Source organism: Haliaeetus albicilla, chromosome 18, assembly GCF_947461875.1.
Source record: "Haliaeetus albicilla chromosome 18, bHalAlb1.1, whole genome shotgun sequence".
NCBI lineage: Eukaryota > Metazoa > Chordata > Aves > Accipitriformes > Accipitridae > Haliaeetus > Haliaeetus albicilla.
The window spans coordinates 24,006,651-24,028,729 of NC_091500.1; the positions used below are offsets into that span (position 1 = coordinate 24,006,651).

At 34.8% G+C, this 22,079-nt stretch overlaps 1 protein-coding gene across 1 annotated transcript in view; it reads right to left on the bottom strand.

Annotated features, from left to right (window-relative positions):
- Positions 1-22,079, bottom strand: part of CSMD1 (CUB and Sushi multiple domains 1) — a 1,233,014-nt gene that overhangs the window by 35,215 nt on the left and 1,175,720 nt on the right. The window contains exons 55-57 of the mRNA XM_069805938.1: positions 9,726-9,914; positions 6,436-6,609; positions 2,248-2,430 (exon numbers count right to left, since the gene is read on the bottom strand). Coding sequence (XP_069662039.1) covers positions 2,248-2,430; positions 6,436-6,609; positions 9,726-9,914 — 546 coding nt within the window. The remainder of the gene's footprint in view (positions 1-2,247; positions 2,431-6,435; positions 6,610-9,725; positions 9,915-22,079) is intronic.

A 22,079-nucleotide genomic window follows, 5' to 3' on the forward strand; every position in this document is an offset into this window, starting at 1 on the left:
TGCAGATTCTTAACATTTGACAAAATGATAATTTGACGGTAGTTGACTATAAAATAAACCTTACAATACTTATAATACTTATTTTACTTATTACATTTCCTCATATTTGCTTAATTTATTGCATCTTCCTATTTATGTGAATCATAGAATCAAAGAATCACAGAATGGCTGAGGTTGGAAGGGAGCTCAGGAGGCCATCTGGTCAAGCAGGGCCACTGTGAGCCAGTTGCCCAGGACCATATCCAGATGGCTTTTGACTGTCTCCAAGGATGGAGACTCCAGCACCAGTCTGGGCAACCTGTGCCAGTGCTCAGCCACCCTCACAGTAAAAAAGTGTTTCCTGATGTTCAGACAGCACCTCCTGTGTTTCAGTTTGTGCCCATTGCCTCTAGTCCTGTCACTTGGCACCACTGAAAAGAGCCTGTTTCCATCGTCTGTGTAACCTGCCTTCAGATATTTATATATGTTGATAAGATCCCTCCTGAGCCTTCTCTTCCCTAGGCTGGACAGTCCCAGCTCTTTCAGTCTTTCGTCAGAGGAGAGATGCTTTCATCCCTTCATCATCTTAATGGCCCTTTGCTGGACTTTATCCAGTACATTCATGTCTCTCTAGTACTGGGGAGCCCAGAACTGGACCCAGCACTTCAGATGCTGCCTCACCAGTGCTGAGCAGAGGGGAAGGATTACTTCCTGCCCAAGGCAGACTGGGATACCATTAACCTTCTTTGCAGCAAGGGCACTTTGCTGATTGTATTTAACTTGTTGTCCACCAGGACCCCCAGCTTGATGGCCCCCAGCATAATAGTTATACTCTAATAGTTATAGATTATAGGATTCATTAAAATAAACACAATTTTCCAATTAAAAATTACTCTTGAGTATTACTGATGTTTGGAATAATACCTAAATGCCTTTGTTTTAATGAAGTCTTATTCACTTTTTATATATAAAAGTTTCAAACACTGAAGATGAAAATTCAGTGGGTTGGAACTTGAACTTGTAGGGGTGAAAATGTATTCTCCTCCTAATCTCATCCTTACTTATACTAAACAGGAAACAATTGAAGGAGAAGAGAAAAATTGAAAGAAAGGGGCTTTTTTCTTTGTTTGTTTGTGTTGTGGTATTTTGGTGTGGGTTTTTTTTTGTTTGTTTGGGTTTTTTTTCCCCTGAAAACAGAAGGTTAAAGCAAAAAGATAAAACAAACAGTGGCACTACAAACACTGCTAACTGCCACTGAGTGCTGCTGTCCTACTATACTTAATGTCTTCCTGCAAGGGAAGAAGAAAGGACATTGCAAAACTTCAATTTTCTGTTGAAAATACTGATCCTGTCCCAATCCATTTTCATACAGTTATGGTCATATCTACACTGACAAGATTAGTCTGTGCTGAAGAATACTGCAAAAGAACAATTGTTAGATGAGGATACTGTGATAAAATCCCTCGGTGAAAAAATATAACAAATTTGTTACAAATATTTCGTCCTATCTTCCATTTTACCATTTAGTATAACAGACAACAGATACTACAGAATCCACCAACTCAAATGAATTAGATAAAGTAACATTTCAAACATTCTTGGAAAAGAAGAAGTAATTTTAAAACTGAATCTGAAGTCTTCCATTACTGCTTTCCAATTCTGACAGTGCATAAAAAGTGTAAATTTCTTTATTATATTTTTTATCTTATTCTAAAATGTGATTTCCATAAATATTGTCTGCGGTATTTCTTCTGAAATAGCTAGTATAAAAATAGTATAGCTTATAAAAAATTAATCTAACTTATGTGGAGAAATATACATTAATTTATACTTAGTTAAGAATACATTATTTTATCATCTGTTTGGTTCTTGATTCACAGACATTACATAGAAAGAGAAGATGAAAATATTGTATTGTTAGAAGATGGATGACATTTATTTATCACTCCATTTTCATATCTTCAGTCAGAAGAATTTGTTTAATTTTACATTTAACTCTGGTATCTATTCTCTATTTTCAGGCTCAATATTTGTTTAACTAAAATTATTTTCTCACTATCTTATAAATATATACTCCAAAACTTTATCATTTGGGATTTAGGTTTTCGAGCAAAATATGAACTGCTTGCAAATTCTTTTACATCAAATTTCTGCAGAGCAATATGAAAGCATATTTCTGGCATAGAATTTCTTTTTAATTAAAGAATAAAATGTTATTAGTAGATGTCATTCAATGGTGTTGTAAATGCTGATGGTATCAATACCTACCTTCACACACAGGCTGTATACCTGACCAGGAACCATTAAGCAGGCATGTTCGTTCTGCAGATCCTCTCAGCTGATAACCCATTTCACATGAGAAACGTAGCAGACTTTTTATTTTGAACTCATCCCCTAGTCTAGACCCATGAGCTGGTACTCCTGGATCATCACAATAGCCAGGATTATTTCCTGTAAAATACAACAGAGCAGAATTATTGGCAGAGATGTTATGCGCAAATGTAGTGGTAGTGAAGATACTCTCTTGTAAATCGTACTACTAACTGCATTGTTTCTGTTATAATTAATTACTTTTCTTCCAGTGCAAGGGTGTGAAACCAAAGCCAAAGATGAAAATAACATGTCTTTTTAGCCTACTTCTTATCTTAGACCTATACAGACCTAAAAATAGAATGTGATAGAAATAAAAGATAAAAGATAATTGTGGACACAGGAAGCACCTCTGTCTTTTTTTGTCAGTTCAACAAAATCATTGTCTTTTTGACATAAATAACATTTTCTACACCTTGTATTTTATTGTGCAACTTCTCTGCTAGTAATGACTTCTATTAACAAAAATTAGAAAACAGCAAGAGGGAAGAAAACCATATTCAAGTTTCTTAACAAATGTATTTGAAATACATGTGTCCACAGAAAAGACTAAATGGTACCTGGTCCTCTGTGCCTGCCAAGAATGGAAAGGATACCTCATAATTTTCTTTATCCTTCAAATTCCTGTGCAAGTATTGGTTACAATTTTAGAAGAGAAAGAAGGTGCTGCAAAACAGACCTCTCAAACATGTCTTCATAGGTCTGATGAACCAGTCAAGTGCCTTATCAGATAAAGCAGCTGCTACAGGAAATGCTACCCAAGATAGTCAAGGAAGTATGATCTCACTATCAACAATTTATTATAAATTTTGACATAAAATATTATCTCTCCTAAATCCCTCTGTGTCTAAATTGTAGTTCATAGCAATATTACATTATCCTTTGTTCTCCATTTTTCACTTACACATCTAGACTGAATTTCTATTAAAACTATGGTTTGGACATTTTTTCTTTTTTTTTTTTTTCAAAATATGTGTAAATAATTCCGTAAGTTGAAGTCTGTATCTTCTTACATAGGTTTTTCATCTTAGGCACACTGCTCAGATGAAGGACAAAATCTTGAACTAAGAAAAAACAATAGCAAAACATTGAGAAGACTCAAACTTTTATTTCAGAAATGAAAATTTTCTAAAGTCAGAAAATATGATTATGTGTGTGGCATACCATTTTGAGAATAGCAAGTTTGTGACAGACACTTTGATTACAATCATGCTTCCTCATAAAAGGAAACCAAGACACAGTTCCAGAATTCAAGGCTAACTTCTGCGCTTCGGTTGTGTCCACTTTGCTTAGTATTAGCTTCTTCTAGAATAGGTTGCCCTTGTCACCCTGTCGTATAGCATTTGGACGTAGATTTCCTTGTCTAAATACATGCTTGTAAACAGTGTGAGTGTCTTGAAGCCAGCTGGTATATTCTGTCCACACCTATACTGTTAAACTCACTCTCCAAAACCGGGTGGCTGTATCCAAAGTGGCTGTTGAGAACGATCTCCAGCACACACTAACTTGTAGAGTATTTGTGCATCGAATGAAAGAGTGCTAACTGGGATGAGTGAAAACCATTCTGGGGATGATTCTAAGAGTATAATGCTCTCAGTGATCAAGTACTAGCACCCATGACCTATGTCCTGGCCATCCAGATGTGGCCTCTGGATGCCATCTGCTTCCCCTTACTCCAAGATATTACTAATCCACAGACACTTTTGTCTGCTTAAAATGTGTGAAATAACATGAGGGCTGTGATTCAGGCTACCACTGGCATGTTTACGGCATGAAACAGATATGAGGCACATACTCTGGCTTGTGAATGCAAAGACTGCAGGAACTGTTCAGGGCAGAAGGATCTATGATTCTAAAATCCTGATGATGTCTCACTTTGCTTTGGGAATTTGCTGAGGGGATTATTCCGGATGAATGACCAGATTCTTTTTCTTGGGCCCACCTAGTTTTGTCTTGGAGAAAGTTTAAATTGGAGCTATGCAAGTTTATGGCCAAAGGGTATAGACAAAGGCAGTTATAGTATTATGAAGGTCTAGACCCTTTTTTATTTAGCAATGTAGAAGACTGCATATCCATTGCTGAAAAATGAGTGCGAGTCATCTTAAACAAAAAGTCTCAACTATCGCTTAACTCATATGATACAAGTGTCCATCACTGCAACAGGTCCCAGGTGACAACAAAACCTGAGATCATATTTATACCATCATGCATGCAATCATATATTAACATATAATAAAAAAATAAATCCCATGCAGAAGTAGACTACAGGTTTCAATTGTTATATTGGGACTTTTTTTCATATCCCTTATGTATAAAACCAATGAGCTGTCTCAGTTGTCCTGGGCACAATCATTCTTTCTCTGACATTATGAATACAAATTATTCATATTGTTTTTTTAATGGAGTAATCTCCTGAATACCTAACATGGAAAGTGTAGTTATTTTTATAATTCTAAATGCCTTAGAGGAATGAGACACTTTTTTAGGGTTTTTTGGTTGTTTGTTTGGGAGGTTTTGTTTGTTTTTTTTTTAATTGAGTTAACAGAGATAGATTTCTCATTTTCCTAGGGAATCACCTTGCTCTCAAGATGGTGTCACATCATGTTCAAACTTAGAAAAGTAAATTTGGCATCAGTAACAATGTTTTAATTACACTAGACATATTTTCCTCATCACAGGAGATGACTACAGTGGTCTTTAATGTTTTAAAAATCTATGAGTCTATAAAAATACTATCATATTAATGACTGAAGAGTCTCAATTATTAGTGATGAAAATTCCTTTCCACCAGCATGAGAATTTCTCTTGTGGTGAGAAATATTGGGAAACAGTACTAGAAGGCTCTGACCTTAAAAATTTTGAAGTCTTGATGCAATCTCAGATCTGGCATTTTATACTGGATAAAAAGGTGAAAGTGGCATAAATGTGGGCTTAAGATAAGCAAGAAAAGGCCAGTTCTGTGTGGAAACTATCCATATGATTGTCCCACAGAGATTCGTTTCAGATCTAGGCATAGAGACTATGATGGCAGTGAGATCTAGCAGTGTGAGAAGACTTTAAGTAAACTTTCTCCTCCTTGAGCAGTACAGAACAAAAAAGAAACATCAGCGATTTTAAATTCACTTCCTTTCCTCAGTGTTTCAAATTCTGCTCAGCACCATTGCAGAATCAGTGTATGAATGGACCATTTTCAATGAGCACCTATTTAGGGCTTTTTCAAAGTACAGACTTTAAATAACTTACACATATTTAAATTAGGTCAAATCTGAAGTGAACCACATTGAATCAGATCAGCCCAACAGTGGGCATGTCCAAGAGCTTAGGAGAAGTTATAAGAAGATTCTACAACGTGTAAATATGTAACAATTTTCTCATTAGGATATTTTCTTCTCAAACCTGCAGGTGTTTGTTTTCTTATATACCTAATTGTGTAGGCTTGTTTCCCTTACAAAACTTATTAATACAATATGGATGTTCTTAGTAGCCAATATTTGTCTGAGCTCTTGACTTCAACAAAGTGTGTGAAGTTTTATGGCTTCTTCTAAATTTGCATAGTTAGTCTAGGGGAGAATAAACTGTTCCAGCACCAAGAACATTGCAGAGGTTTATGGTATTTGCACACTGTAGCACTAATAAAGAATATTTCTGTAACTGAAACGAAGAAGATAATGTATGAAGTTTACCATCTGTTACCTTTGCTGTGGTATTTTTTAATCAACATTTTCCTATGTGACAACCTTTGTTTACACAAAACGGTGTTCATAAAAATAATATTTAATACATGCATCCTTTTTAAGCAGAACTCTACCAGGTTTTAAATGGTGTTTTGTGGCATCTATATACTGCAGTATACAACTATAGCATCTAGCTAAGGATTAAAGTTACGAAGTAATGACAAAGAGAATGAGTCAATGTATGAGAATATTTCAATAAATGGCTAAAATTCAGCTGAGTGGCTATTGGTGAAATTAAAATATACTTGGAAAAGAAACAAAACAAATATCTGACTGCAGTTAAAAATTGCTTGAGAATAGCCTTATTCATGTAATTACAAGGTGACATTCAGATGATGGTTGGTACAAATACCTGAACAGTGAGGGAGAGTCCCACTCCAGTGGCTATCTTCTTGGCACTCCCTAGTAGAATTTCCTATCAGTCTTCGACCCGCTGTGCAAGAATAGTGAATTATGGAGCCATATGTAAATTTGTCTCCTGAAAGAACTGCATTGGCAGGTACCCCAGGATGTCCACAAGAAATGGCTAACAGAGGAAAGAGCACAATATTATAAGATGTTTCCATGGCACAGAAAAAAACTATTACAACCTTTAAATATGAGGCTGGTTCCACACAACATAAATAGCTGTCTGGATTTCAGCTCCTTCATATGGTCAGTTTTGCTGCTGCTATAGATGATTTACTGGTCATTTGTAAGATTAAACATAAAACTACTTGTAAAACTAACCCATCCAGTTTAGCCTTTCCCTGAAAATACACAGAGCTCTCTTTCCTCATTCATTTCCATTCACTGTCCTTCCTTACAAACAATACACATTATTTCTGTTAAGGTTGGGAAAGAAGAAACCAAATAAGGTTAATGTTGCAATGTGCTTATATATTACAGATATGATAATGGTAAGTAGCTTTACCATATCTATAAAATAACTAGACGCAGTTTGGGCAGTATAGAGAAATAAAAGTACTTAATCTCTAGTATTATTATAGCAATATGTTGCACTAGAGTGAGCAAGAGGAAAATGGATTACTGATAGGTTTTGTAAATTATGAAACATATTATGCTTAAGTAAATGTGTACATTTTGTTTGAGAAAAAATTCAGATAAACGGTTTTGATACATAATAACTCACAAACAAGTAGTTCAGATCTGTTATATGATGAAACATAAGTCATCTTAAGGAATCAAATTCTGAATGCTTTTTGTGTAAAGCTTAGGTCATCCAGTAGAGAAAGAAAACCCAAAGAAAATAAATTTTACGTAACTTTAGTAAACAGTCACACAACTTAGACAACACTTCAGCAGAGCAATTGAACTTGAGCAGCTTTATGAGTTACTTGAATGAATGATCTATGGGTCAAATACATTTTTAGAAAAAAAAACCCTGTTATTCTGATGACTATTACTCCTGACAGACATCAAAAGTATTTCTGTTATACTGAGTCCCATGATAATGTTAAACTGAGTGCACAATGGATTTGTGCCAAAAGGCATGGTCCTGACCACCACTGTTTCACTGCTGTGTGTTTCTCCTCCTTTCCTTGGGCTGGCTTAAGCATCCATGTAGCAAATGGTAACCCAAATCAGGACACTGATATGGTTGAACAGTACTCCCACAGAAGAAAATCAGTGTTTAGTTTTCAGCCAGATCTGTTACCTTAATGAGCTTGCTTCAGTACCATGCAATTGCTAGTCCTGCCACAATTCTGGAAGGAGCTGCAGTGGGTGATCAGAATTTTTGGAAGAACATCATATGTAGGTCACCTTAATGCAGCTGCATAATGATTTGTAGCGAGTACCAGGAAATTTTCCCAGTTTATGAAGAAGAAAAGAAACATCCATTTTTAAGCAATGACACTCATAGGTATTGCTTTGCATATAAAAGAGCAGTGTGTTTCTATTTTTTTATTCTTGAACTAGAATTGTTCATGGTAAACATTGTGTCCACTTGGGGTTCAAAATTTTATCTCACCTGCCTCTCCAAGCACTTTGCCCTACCACCAAAAGCAATCTCACGCTTGAGAAAAGGAGATTATCACTGATAACCTTTGAAAATTACATCTCTCTCATAGTACTTGAAAAGACTCTGGGTGATTTCATCTGTGAATAGATAAACAGATCCTTCTCATAGAAAGAGCCCTATTCATTTCACTGAGGTTTTCTTAGGGGAAAGAATGTTAAATTTGTCCTGGTGATATTTAGGATTCAGATAGTGTTTCAGTCCATCAGCAGCAAATTAGCAGCAGCTAATCTGGTAGGTTTTTGAGGAATGTAGGCACCTCCCAGGCTCATGACCTCAACCAATATTCCCCAGTGAAAGGTCAGGAATTCCTATTCTGAGGGGACAGACACCTGTGAATTTCCTCGAGCTCTGCCTAAAGACAGAAAGCCATGCAAATGCTATCAAATTTCCAAAACATTTGATATGGAAAGATGGGTAGCTATTCTAGGTGATCTAGACTCCCCATCCTCTTCTGCCCCTTGCATAATGAGCGTCCCTTCACACTGAAACCCCAGTCCTGGAAGTAGGAAGGGATCCAACAGAACTGGGCCACAGACTTTCATAATGTTTTTTCAAAGATACAAAAAGTGAGGTACATGCTTCCATCAGTAAAGTATTCTTGCCAAATGAACAATTTTATGCAGCTCTTTTGTATTTAAAATGTTGTATTTTGCTTAATTTTTTAATTCTTGAAATATGAATAAACCCTTTTTCAGATTATAGCTCTTATTGACAGATATTGAAAGCATAGATTGTTGTGAAAATCAAAACAAAACTGCTTGGGTCATGTGGATATTAGATACATAGTAGTAGGAAGAAAGCAAGCATAAAAAAGAAACAAATTCACTAACCTAGTTACATTTATTGATCTGATTGATATATAAGTATAAATTCATACAAAAAATCATTTAAGTAAACAATCACAATGCTGTAAAGCAAAAACTTTAAAAACATCTGATGTGTTTGCAAATTAAAGTATACTTTCATTTAATTTATTATTTCCTATAATTGCATTGTAATTCAGAAATCTAATGTCAGAAAATTAATAGTGATCAGAGAAGAAAAATATCTCAGTGGAAAATGAAAGTCAGCCAAACTTATTTTCTAGAGATCTGAAGCTCACTGAATTGATTACAGGAAACACCAGAAGATTTCCTCCCTCTCTGAGGTAAAGTGATGGAGAAATTATGAAGCAATGTCATGAAAAGACCCTCTTGAGCAAAATTATCCTACACAACATTTCATAGATTCGTTCTCACATATACTTTTCAATACATCTGAAAAAAAAATTCTGAGATAGGCATTAATGGTCTTAGACTATCAATCTAAATGATAACATAAATAATAATTTTAGATTTCTCTAGTTGTTTTCAGATATCTTAACAATACACCAAAAGGGGAAATCAATCTTAACTTTCTGGCATTTCGAATAATAGCTCCACAGTTCCCTCTAAACCCATTTTTAATAATGACAAGTTGCATGACATCTTGTCTTAGTGTTACTGAGCTGCACAGTTTGCAATACTTTGATCCTAAAGTCCTGTTTTGTTCCTCAATAGGTGGCTACACTTTTTTTGGTCTATCATGACTAAAAATCATGCACAACTCTTTAATGTTAATCCAACTGAACGAATACTTACACAAACACTTTGGTAGTGACCTATCCCATAAGCCAGTAGCTTTACAGGTCAAAGCAGATGAGCCCAACAGATAAAAGCCCTTCTTGCAATGGTATGCCACACTTGTTCCATACTTGAAACTTTCAGGATAATTCTGCTGTCCGTGCCGAATTGCATTTTCCACAAAGCCAGGATCAGAACAGTTCACCACTGTAAGACAAACAGTGTTCATCACTGATGCATAATAGCAATGTCATAAATAAAGTGTAACAGTGATTTTTTTGTTACTTCACTAGCAGCTCATGACTGTGGTCCATTTGACATCCTTTGTGGTTTTTATTTGACTTAAATATCAGCTATGTTGACTCCTAAGTAAGGCTCTAGATCTTTTAGCTTTGAAAGTAATACCATGATTTTACTCTAGTTCTTGTAATAGTCTTGGACATACAAGTCGTTCGAAGATAAAAGAGAAATTGGAGGAATTTTTTATCATTCTCTTGGTAGGCTTAGTTTGGTCTTCTGTGTAAATTTTTATGTGAAAGAAACCACATTAAAATCAAACCAGTACATAGTTTAAATAACACTTTAACATTTTCTTTTTTGATTTTCTATAATGAGAAAAATTGCTTCCAACATTAACAAGAACATTTTCTGCTATTAATGTGTAGAACAGAAAAAGGAAGATGGTGAAAAATCAAATATTTGATAGTGGAGTGGGAGTGAGGGTAAGCACCAAAAAGCATGAAGTTATTTTCCAGATAGCAGTTCAAAACATAAAAAATAATGAGTTTTGTCATGACTATTTAGTTTTTATAGAAGATATATCCACCCTCCCCAACCCTTTGCTTTATACTCTGCAGTGAACATGATGGTTTGTTGGTAGAAGATTATGATGAGACACTGAGGTCTCCATTGCAAACTCCTAATTTTGCTGTCTATTCATGTGAAAGCTATCTGAAAAATTATAAATGCCTCTTCCACGCCTCCGCTGTCTTCACTCTAAACATAATGGTGTAAATAAAAAAAGACTTAGAATATTATTAGTATTATAAAGTACAGCTCATCAAACAATGACAGGAATCTACCATTCAAGTATGTCATCTAGTTCAAATTAATTTTCATGAAAGATAATCCGGTGGAGAAGAATGTCAGGTAGCATTATCCTTTTAGAGGTAAGACATACGGAGTCACTAATAAACTGTTTTTTCTCCTGAATCATATTTTTTTCAAAAGGTTAAGTTCTATCATACACATAATTTAAATTTACTGATTAGCTAATACTCTAGAATAAGTCAGCTTTTGCAAATGTACATTCATTGAAAGAATATTTCATTCAATCAGCTAAAAAGTATCAAGATTTTAAAGAAATATTAACCTCCTAAAATTTAATTTTGGGAGAAAACCAGTTTAAATTGTTTTTATTTCTCTTCGTCTTTTAAAGGCACAATCTTAAAAGTATTAAATGTTCATGATTTCAGTCTTGCAATGGATTCTAGACAAGCATATACCTAGGTCTAAAGAACATCCCATAGGAATCCAAATTTTTCCTTCATAAAAATTATTTTAGAAGTAATATTTGGGGGTGGAGGAACAGAGAGAACACTTTTGGCACGAAGCAAACCTATTTGCCACCTACTGATTTTTATTAAAATCACTGAAGAAAAAATTACACAGAAAAGTAAAATACATTTAAAAACCATTAGGTATTACAATGATGTACATAAAGCATTAGTAAGGCATTTATCTAGACTGATGAAGAGACATTGTTAATGGAGAAGACCTACTTTTTTTTCCTGAGGAGTAATAAAGCTACAGTGTCCTAATTGAAACTATTCCCATTCTGGTTTATGGTGACTCCTACGAAATAATTCACCAGAGAAGTTACATTTAGCTTACATTATAACAGTTTAGCTTATATTTCATACTACCAACATTTATTTAAACTTACTATTACAACCTTATAAATGTTATACATAGATCAGATACGTGCAGGTTAAATAAATATGTGTTTACGCTGGGATTTCATTGACAGAAGCAAATACCTTTTTACCTCCTGACTTTTTTTCTGTCCCATAAAAGAGGGAAAAATGTAAAGTCCTAAAACCTTACTGCTCTTTGGAAGCTGTGAAAGATTTGGACGTGGAAGTCTGTGTCTCTGTACTTCCTTTGAGGAACTCTGAAAATTCCTGCTTTTGGGGTCTCTATTTAAGGGTGCTATCAAGAGAAAAATGCTTTATTCTTTTCACATCACACATTCTTTGTTACGGCTTTTTCCCATTATTACAATTCACTGTTAACTAAGTTTAATTCTTTCACTGGCAGTATAGCTATCACTGTACAACAGAGACACAAGTGAAAGTCTATAAAACACACAGCCCACTGACATAAAGTACCGAAATACTAAGCTAGATCTGAATAAGCTCATATGCCTGTATTCACAGTGCAATTCGTACAGAAGGTAGCGCGGCTCCCAGAAGCAATGCACATTGAATCGCAATTAACCCTGGCCCTCAGGCAATTCAATGGGCTGTAGTGCTGGGCAGACGCTGCTGTAAACCTTCTGCTTTTGGAACCAACCTGCATCCTCTGCATCGTTATAAGTTGCCTTGTACAAACATATCCTTAAACTCAATCTCTGTACAGATGTATATACTTTCCTTAACATTTGAAGCTACATCTGTATCAGTATGAAGTAAAGAGTACCGGTGCTTGTTCTCTGGCCGGAGGCTGGTAGACAGTGGCCACGTCTCTGCTCTTGTGCTCTGCTGCCCTCCAGACCCGGCTGAATTTCTCTGAACTGCTCATCAGGAATGGTCCTGCTGCCCATGCTAACCCCTGAACCACGCTCTGAACAATTCCTGTGGATGGGCTACTTGGTTCAAATGAAAAACTTGTTGGAGAACCTTCTTAATTAGTAAAGGCATTTAAGTTCCCATGCCCAGGCACTGCTTAGTTTAAAAATATAGGTACATTTAATTGAAATGCAGAAATGAGTGTTTCAAATTTTTCTCTTTACCTAAAATCGCTATTATATGGTAATGCAGTTTCGATCCCCAGCTTCACAATAACACAGTATCAGTATCGTGACCCATCATATCATAAATTGATGGCCAGGGTTGTATGGAATATTTGTACTGGTGCAGAACTGAACTCAGGTCTTCTGAGACCTATGTCCACGCTCTAATCAGTACACCATTTTGCAATGAAACTGCATACCAAAAAGTAACTACTCAAAATAACCCTTTTCCATTCTACTGATATCTACCTATTTTAGCAACCATCTTGATTACCAGCAAGAGCAGCTCTTTCTTTAAATAATCTCTATACGCATAAAAAAGTATGGAATTATGTTTTATGACTGTAAAAATCCTCTGGAATAAAAAAAAAAAACTAAACTGAAATAGTTCAAAGGTAAATTACAATTTATCAATCATATTTAAAACTTTTCTGTATTAGAAATTTTATCCTGGTGCAACTAGGACTCCTTGCTGTACTCACATATATCCACAGTACAGGCGCATGTTTAGTAGCCTGCATTTAATATTATCCATGTTTGGTTTACCTCAGTACTATAGCATTAGAAATTGGCCATGTGCGGCTTAAACAGTACACATACCTCTACAGTGAGATTTCATTAACAAACCCACAAAACTAGGAGAAATTTGCATGCAAACATGTATTATTGGATTTTTTTTCCAAGCTATAGGACAAGATTCATATTGTTTGTCTACCAAACTTAGTTTCTTGTGATCTCAAAACTTCTTTTGCAAGAATCTTCCTCTATGCAATTTATATTTTTAGTTTATTCTCTGGTGGGATTTTTGATTTTTGTGTGTTTTTTTGTTTTTTTGTTTGGGGTTTTTTTGTGTCTGGGAATGAAGTTTCTTGCCCTTTTACTTCTTTTCTAGGGCTCTAGATGGTAAATACAAACAGGTTATACTTATAGTACCATGGCTAAAATAACATGAATGGTCAGAATCAGTGAAAATAAAAGTTACAATAGTGCTTATGAAGCCATTAAGATTTAAAAAATTTCCACATTCATTTTCAACTACATTTCATTCATTTTCAATCAGTTTGCTCCTACATTAAACTAGCAGAGAAAAAGATAGAGGTGTGTAAATATGAAGACTGAAAATGATATATTTGAAGAAAAATGATATAATTCTTGGGATGAGTGGCAGTACTTTCCAAAATGTTTCATCCTTAACCGTTTGCATTGAAAGCCACAGGAAAGCATAGGTGGCATTGGTGGTTTGCCCTTGGTTTAACTCTTTTTATCATAAATGTTTGAAAATAGAATTGTTTGGATTAGAATATTTCCAACTTTTTCTTTTCCCAAAAATGACTTTTTTTTTCTGGTTTAATTTTGTTCAGGTAAGAAAATAAAACACCATTAAAACCATTAACTTTGGTGAAGCAAATTTTTTTGCTATTTAAATTTTGAATAATTGACAAAGCTACTTACAGGGTTTAACTACCTTAAAAGAAAAAAAAAAGTTTTATTTATGTTCCTTAAAACTAGTGAAAATAAAATAATGACAATGGCTGAAATTAAAGCTTTGAAGCAGAGGTCTGAATTTATGTTATTAGGAAGTTCGGTTCTATACTGTTAAGCTAGATCAGATGATAATGAATACAAGACAGAGCTTTGACTCACCCTCACAAGATCGGAAGTTACTCTGTTGTGCTTCTAATGTTTAAAAGCACTAAGTATAACAAGAATGCATATGTTATACTGTACAACTTCTTAGATTTCAATGATCATAAGCCATTAAATATTATCAGTTCTTTCAATTTTTAAAAATATTTTATGTGTGCATTGAGCAGTGTATAGGTATTTGTTTTGGTGATCTACATTACTGTTTCAAGTCTGTCTGACTTTTTGAATTTACTGACATGGATACTCATGCAACCTAATTCCCACTGAATGAGGGTTATCAGTTTCCAATACCTGGATTTGCAAGAGTTCTTCTTTTGCCTTTCACTGCTCCTAGGATACAAAGGAGCTTAACTGCACACCTTACTTTCAGCCTGGCAAGAGGGCACGGTAGCATTATTATGCTTGTTCAATACCTTTGGATCAAAAGATTGTCTATAGATCTGTACTTTTCCCTAGTTTCATGCTTCTAACAGCTTTCCATTGATAACAAAACATAAACCTGGTTTCTAAATTAACTCTGATACACAGAACCTTTCCGTATGTTTTTTTTTATATTAAACAATAACAGGACAAACTTAATAGTTTTCTGGAAAAGTTTCCCAGCAGTTTCTGGAATCAAATATGTTCACTGTAGTTGAAGGCAATAAGGACTACGTTAGAGGCTCATATGCCCTCTTACACCTTTTTCTGACCATAAAAAAATCTTAACTTCTGCTCTTCAAACCAACAAACCATGAACAGGAGCAACAATAAAGAATACCCACCTCCAGAACATAGGTCAGTCTTTAAAAGTCACTCTGACAATCTTCAGACTGATTAAGGGCTAAGGCTTTATCACATCCTAAGTGAGAGCTTGTCTACCACTGTCATTTCATAAAGTCATTGCCATGTTTTCTTGAGAGTCTACGTGAAGACAGAATGAATGCTCTGCAACCACTTTACCATGAAGAACACTGCTTGCTATGTTCACACAGTGCCTCCAAGTTAGGGCTGCGCTGGGGAGAAAACTAATGCCTTTTACCCGAATTTCTGAATGAGGGACAGAAATGCAGCAGATGCCATGGTACTCTCTTTTGCTGGAATGGGGAGGATGATAGGCATCTGCAGGCACAAAGCTTTAAAAAAAAAAAAAAGCCTTCCAGAGCAAAAATACAGACAACCTGCCATGGCTTCATGGACTATCCACCATGTGGAAATCTCATTTGGGAGTTGTGAGAACTCCAGAATATTGGAAAGTACTATTTCTTTAACCACAGTATTGGATGTTTATTTTATTTCTAGAGCAGTGACAAACAGTTTTACCTAAACAGTGAAATACGGCACAGATAAAAATACTGTAAAAGTAAAAAGCAGAAAAATAAACAATGAAATGGAATTTTAGAATTTGTTCACAAGAAAGAGCAAAAATGTTTTTTTTCTCACTGCAATTTAGTGAAAATCATTGTCATTGCACCCAAATATACATCGGCTTAATTGAAACAGAACATTGAAACTATGTGGCCAAATTATTCCTATTTTAATATCAGAATAATCTACTCAAATAGAAGAAAAATCTGAAGTATATTGCAAAATTCTCACAGTTACTGAAGGTTTTGCATATTCATGAATATAATTCTTTTCAGAAATTCTTCCCATCCTGTGGATTACTCAAGTCTTTCCCTAGGTTTAATTTTTAACAAGCATTCACAACAGCTGTCCCTTTTTTAGTACTGTTGAGATTATTAAAATAAAACAAAATAAAATATAACTGCCTAAAATCAAAACATTGGTTTAATGGGTAAGCCTGCCAAGTTAGCTTCTGAAAAGCCAGTATTAGAAATTAAGAAAAGAAGAAATTTGTTTCATGAAGATATGCTGCCCTAAAGCGACCCAAAAGCAATTCTAACTGAATTATCTTTGAAACACAATAGTGAGAATAGAAAAACTTACTTTTCCATGCAGACCAGAAATATGGAATGTTCAAGGAATATATTACAATCCCAAAGCATCAATTTGTCTGTGTGATACAGTGTTCTCATTCTTGTACCAGTAGTATCTGTTTAGTCAGCTTAGTGATGAATACAATACAGAATAGTCACTGAATGCATAATTTAAGCATGTGCTCTGTGCAAGAAAATTCTTGCATCATACATGAAGTCTTATCAAACGATTATGCATGACAATACCATCCCTCAAGCTAAAAAGTATGCCTGAAGTGCCATTTAACATCAGCTATAGATTTTTAAATATATATATACACAAGCATGCTGTTGCTACAAAGGGCTGCAGTAAGGAGTACTTTAGAAAAGAATCTGAGTTGGCCAGCATACAGAACTAAGGCAGTAGTGTCCCTGATTGCCTTTCACCCTGGGGACTCAGTTGCAAATCATGGTGAGAGTAGACGGAGATTGCTTTCTCTCAATGACAGCTGTCAAGGGTTACGTGGGAAATGAATTCTGGCACTCTCAATTTAGTCTGTTCAGAAAAGCAGGAGAATGCTTCAAGTCTGCCCTGATGACTTTGGAACCTCACACTGAGTAGATTCAAACCCTTGAGGACAAAGAAGTGAAAAGACCATGTCAGAGTCCTTTAGGCAGTTTTCTGTTAAAAAGTTGAATGATCATCAAAAAGTACATCATTCACAGTATTTCATTTCTTGTTCTTGCTCGCTCTTTCTATTTTTTTCCCCCTTGACAGAAACAATGTTAAGCCTCTTTTTAAAACTTTTGTATCTGATCAACAGTGTTTTAAAACTTTTTTATTTGAAAAGTATTGCATTAATGTTGGTATCTAGAACATGTATAGGGACTGGCACTCAGAGTGAATAAGGGTAGAGAATTCACTCTGACTTTATGACAAATTCTACACACTGCTGTCTATAAAAAAAGAAGGCACTGCTTGTCAAAGTATGATTATAAAATTGCTAGTCCATGGAATTTTAGTAAAGTTCAGTGCAAAGTCAACCATACACAAAAATGATAACTTCTTAGTGAATTAAAGGGAAAAAAAAAAAAGATAAAACACTGCTCAACTTACAACTTTGCTTTGCAAAAGTCTCAAATACATAGGAGTCTCATTTTTTAATTGCTATTTTTTCAGTGGGGGCCAGTTGGAGAGTGATTTCATCATAGAAATTCTGGTCATGCAAACCATAAAACTAAAATATTTATATAGGAAGCAGAGTGGTTTGTGGGTTTGAATACATTATTAATATCTATCCAAAATCTAAGGTCCTGACCGCATGTCTCTGGTAAACCGAGACCAAGGAAATTTTCACTGTAATTAATGCAGTATAAATGCTGTTGGTAATAGTGCAAACTAACACTAATAATTTGCTAAATAATATCTTGCTAAAAAAAAAGACCTTAACTAAGGTTAATAGATTCAATGAAGTATATAGTTCACATTTGTTTGCCTGCAAGATGAAAAGCTAAGACACACATCGCTTTTAACTGCATTCCAAAGTATTTGCCATTGATATAAGCATGCCAAATATTCTTTCATTGTTACAAAAAATACAGTCTTTCTTATGTTTTCTATTTGAAGATTTCTGCTGGAGGGCTCTGATAACTAACTAGTGTGATGGTTTTGGCTGGGATAGAGTTAATTTTCTTCATCATAGCTGGTATGGGGCTCTGTTTTGGATTTGTGCTGAAAACAGTGTTGACAGCTAACTCTATCCTAAAATAAAAATGGAGCAAGAAGTATGTTAAAAAGAAATTCCATGAACTTGCAGTTATTTTTTTAAGCTTTGAACTGAGTTGGTGCAACTTTATAAAACAACACCTTTTTTTCTGGAACACCAGATTAACTAGTTTAAAAAGCATGTATTTGTCTCTTGGGTATGTATGAAATGTCTTCTTCCTATTCCATCCCCAGCATGAACCCAAGGTGTTACAGGAACAGATAGATCAGAAAATACTTACCTGTCATTGTTCTCTGTATGTGTTGTCTATATGTAAATTCATTTCTGGGCTTCTGTGTACAAGTAGTATCAACACAATAACTTTTGGTATAATAGTACAAACTCTAGGGTCATGTCTTGAAGTCTTTCTCTTCAGATTTTTCTTAATCAGAGCAGTGTTTTTCACATGGGAGAGGAACTCTATTCAGTTGTCCCCAAAGATGTTTCTATTACCTTTTGATATGTCTTTGCCCACTCCAGAGAGGTGCAGGAATAATTTTAAGAAATCCTGCATCATGTCTGCCAGTTTCAGGTAAATATCTCAGACACTGCATGGCATCTCCCATGGCACCTTGCCTCTTTATTTAGGAAACTTAGTTAAGCTCTAATTATCCTTCTGAAGGATATCAACATGCTATCAACATGAACAGATGAGGTATATTCAAAGTATGCAAAAGTCTCAACAGAGGCCTCTGACTTTGGAAAAACAAAACTGAACAAAACACAAAATTTTCTCAGCTTATATGAATCCTTGATACCACCATAAATGGAAAACTGCTTAAATACAGAGTTGCTTTATCTTTGGATGAGAAGAATTGGTCATCAGTCTCAATCTCCCCCACCCTTCTATCAGCTGTCATCAGAAAGATTATTTTTCTTGTCAGTGAAGGAGTGGAACATATTACCACTGGTTCAAATGATATACCCACTAAAGAAAACACGTCAAAATTGGCAGTTCCTTGTAGATACCAGACTCTTGATAAGACAAAAAGTCTAACTGAGGTTTTCAAGAATCTATCAGTAATGAGATAAATAAAAAAACCCTTTCAAATTAGAAATTCAGTACAAAACCAGGATAAATAGAGACCTGAATTCTTTATTACTAACAAATACCCCGGACTTACTGATACAGACTGGAGAATGTGAGTTAGCTCAAACCTCTGCAACTTTGCCAAACAGATCTTCCCAGTAAAACATTTCTGGTTTTAAGAAACATGTTTTTAATAGTGGAAAAGCTCTTAAATCCTATTTATGAGAAGATGTAATGAATTCTGAAGGGAACGGTAGCAAAGGATATGCACTTTTCCTGATGTAGATTATGAATCTGACACTGCTTTATGAACTGGCAGCAAGTGATAGGACAGTTTATCAAATGCCAAAGCAAAGAAATCAGAGCAAGAAAATCTCCTTCTTGCAAATGCTTGCATTGTAGATGATGTGGTTAGGTGTGGGAGTGCAGAGCCCTGAGGAGACCATCTGATTCCGTTCTCATTTTGGTGCTTAAGAGTTATTATGAAAAGTAGAAGGTGCAGAGATTGGCTTTCTGTGCTTCCAATGACAAAAGGGAAAGCAGTTCCAAACTGCTAAAGGAAAAAAAATCCACACTGAACGTATTTGGTTTAGGATTTGACATTTTCGTAGCTAGTTCTGGGGTAGCACATTCAGGGTGCACCAAGTCCTACTCAGGCAGCGTTGCCGAAGAGAACATAGATTTCGCTATGGGAATTTTTCCGATGCCATTTGATTCCAGTTTAAAGGCAAGTAAACTGACTACTTGACATGTTATCAAATAAATAATGGCAAAGGTAGAGTCCATGTGGAGATGAAAATGTCCCGTCTCACAAATTATGATTTTAAAATCACACTTCAGTGATCTCAACTTTCCAGAAGAGATTATTACAAATCTTAAAAAAAAAAATAGAGACAGGATTAAATATAAATTTTAAAACATACCATTTTTTCGATAATTCAAAAAAGTTGGGGTTTTATCTCACAAAGTATTCCAACATCACAATAAGCCATATTTTTTACTTGTGAAAGAAATAGTGGGAACATGAGATTTTCCATGACGTAGGTGTTTTAATGATTATGTTACCTCAGAAGACAGATCCAAAATCCAATATTAAAAAATGTGTTCATTTTAAGGGATTAAATGTTTTACTTGATGTGCCAAAACAGTTTGCCAGAACAGATGAAATCTTTATTAAATTATCAGAATAACAGCATTCTGGAGTAGGGAGGAAATACCATTGTAAAGAAGTTTAGTGCTTTCAGTGCATTTAGGATATATAAACATATTTAAATACTTTGTTTCATGGAAGTTTTTATCATATGGCTTTAGAGTAGCACGTATGATCTTTTGTGTGCACTACTTCTTTTGTCAGGCAAAAAACCTCATGTAATTTCTTCAGTAAATTTCCTGCCCGTGACTTACTAGTTAACCTACTACTGACACAATAGACAGAAGCAATGTATCACTGCAAAAGAGTGCCTGAGAACTGCCCAGCTTTATTTTCTGAAAATATCAAGGTTTCCCACACATACATAATAGCTCCATTGGAAAATAATAAAATAAAATAAAATAAAATAATCTTCTGCAATAGCCTAAAGCAGTAATCTATATTTTGTAGTAACTGCATGTAGAGTCAGTAAAGTGAAGCCAAGTTCATTATTGACTCAAGTGAACTCAACCGAGGTTTGAAAGAAAGGTCGTACGTAAAACCTCTGTTGAATTAAATGATGCAGGTTTGCCAGAAACATCAATCCCTTCCCAGAAGTATATTTAAGGAGCTGGAAGATTTACTTTCTTTGTACACAAATTCATAGTTCATCACTAACAATGAACTGTAATACAAACGTTTTTCACCCATTAGAGAAAAGGCAATTTTAGAAGGAAAGGCGTATGCCAGAAGAAGTGCTATTAGTTACTTTAGGTAAGTTCTAATCAATTCATTAAAAGCAAATGTGATATAAGACATTTAGTCGGTAGAATTTTGATTTTTTTTTAGCTCATGGATGTAAAATTATCATTTCAGCACAATTTCATTATTGAAAAGCACTTTTTTATTACTTAAATCTAGCTAATAAGGACTTTTTGCTCTTCTTTAATGTAAATAATATAATTCAAGATTTATTTTATTTAAACCTTTTTGGCAAAAAGAATCTCTAGTCATTTTGAATCATGCAGATTCATTCTTTAATCCAAACTATATCAAATTATAAATGAAAGAGCATAATCATCATGAATATGTTACAGCAATTTTCACAGCATATGGTCCAAAAATATAGTATTTATTGAAGTAAAAATCTTAAATGGTATATAAAATTCTGCTCTCACTGAAATGATGTAAATGTAATTATGCTATGAGGTTATAGGGATGCATCTTACAGTAGAGAAGACTCCTTTGCCCAGATATAAGGGTAGAGTTAAACTAGGTAGATGCATGCAGAGAGGTGTTCTGTGGGAATGTGCCTGGCTGGTATGCAGGTTTGAACCAGACTGCTCTGCACTTCTCTTTTCATTCTTTTGAAGGAATACCAAAAGTTTTTGTTTTGTGGTGAATTCCTAAATTTTTTGTGAACAGCAGCATATAGGCATGTTCTTTTCTAGAAAATTCCAATTACTCATTCCTTTTAAGACAGAATATTTACACAGGAATATATGAAAAGTTCTATTTTCCTTTTGCTCCAGCTAGGGTTCTTAACAGTATCATTAAGCATAAGCTTTGATGCTTGCACGCTAGAAACAGTAGGGTTTCAGGAGTTTAGGATTTAGATAATCTCTTACAGTGTTCAGTCGATATGTGGAATATTTTTTTACTCATTGAAATTCCTCTCCTTTTGTTCTGTATTCATCTACTTTGGGGAAAACAGTTGTATCCTCTTTACTTATATGTATCTTTAAGGTTTTTTTGAGTGCTGGAGAGTCATGCAGCGATGGTTAAGAAGTTAACTTAGTTACCCATCTAGTTACCCTAGATGATCTAGGTTAGTCTCATGATTTGGTTCCATTTTACCTTAGTCTGTGAGACTGTGTTTTAATCTGAAA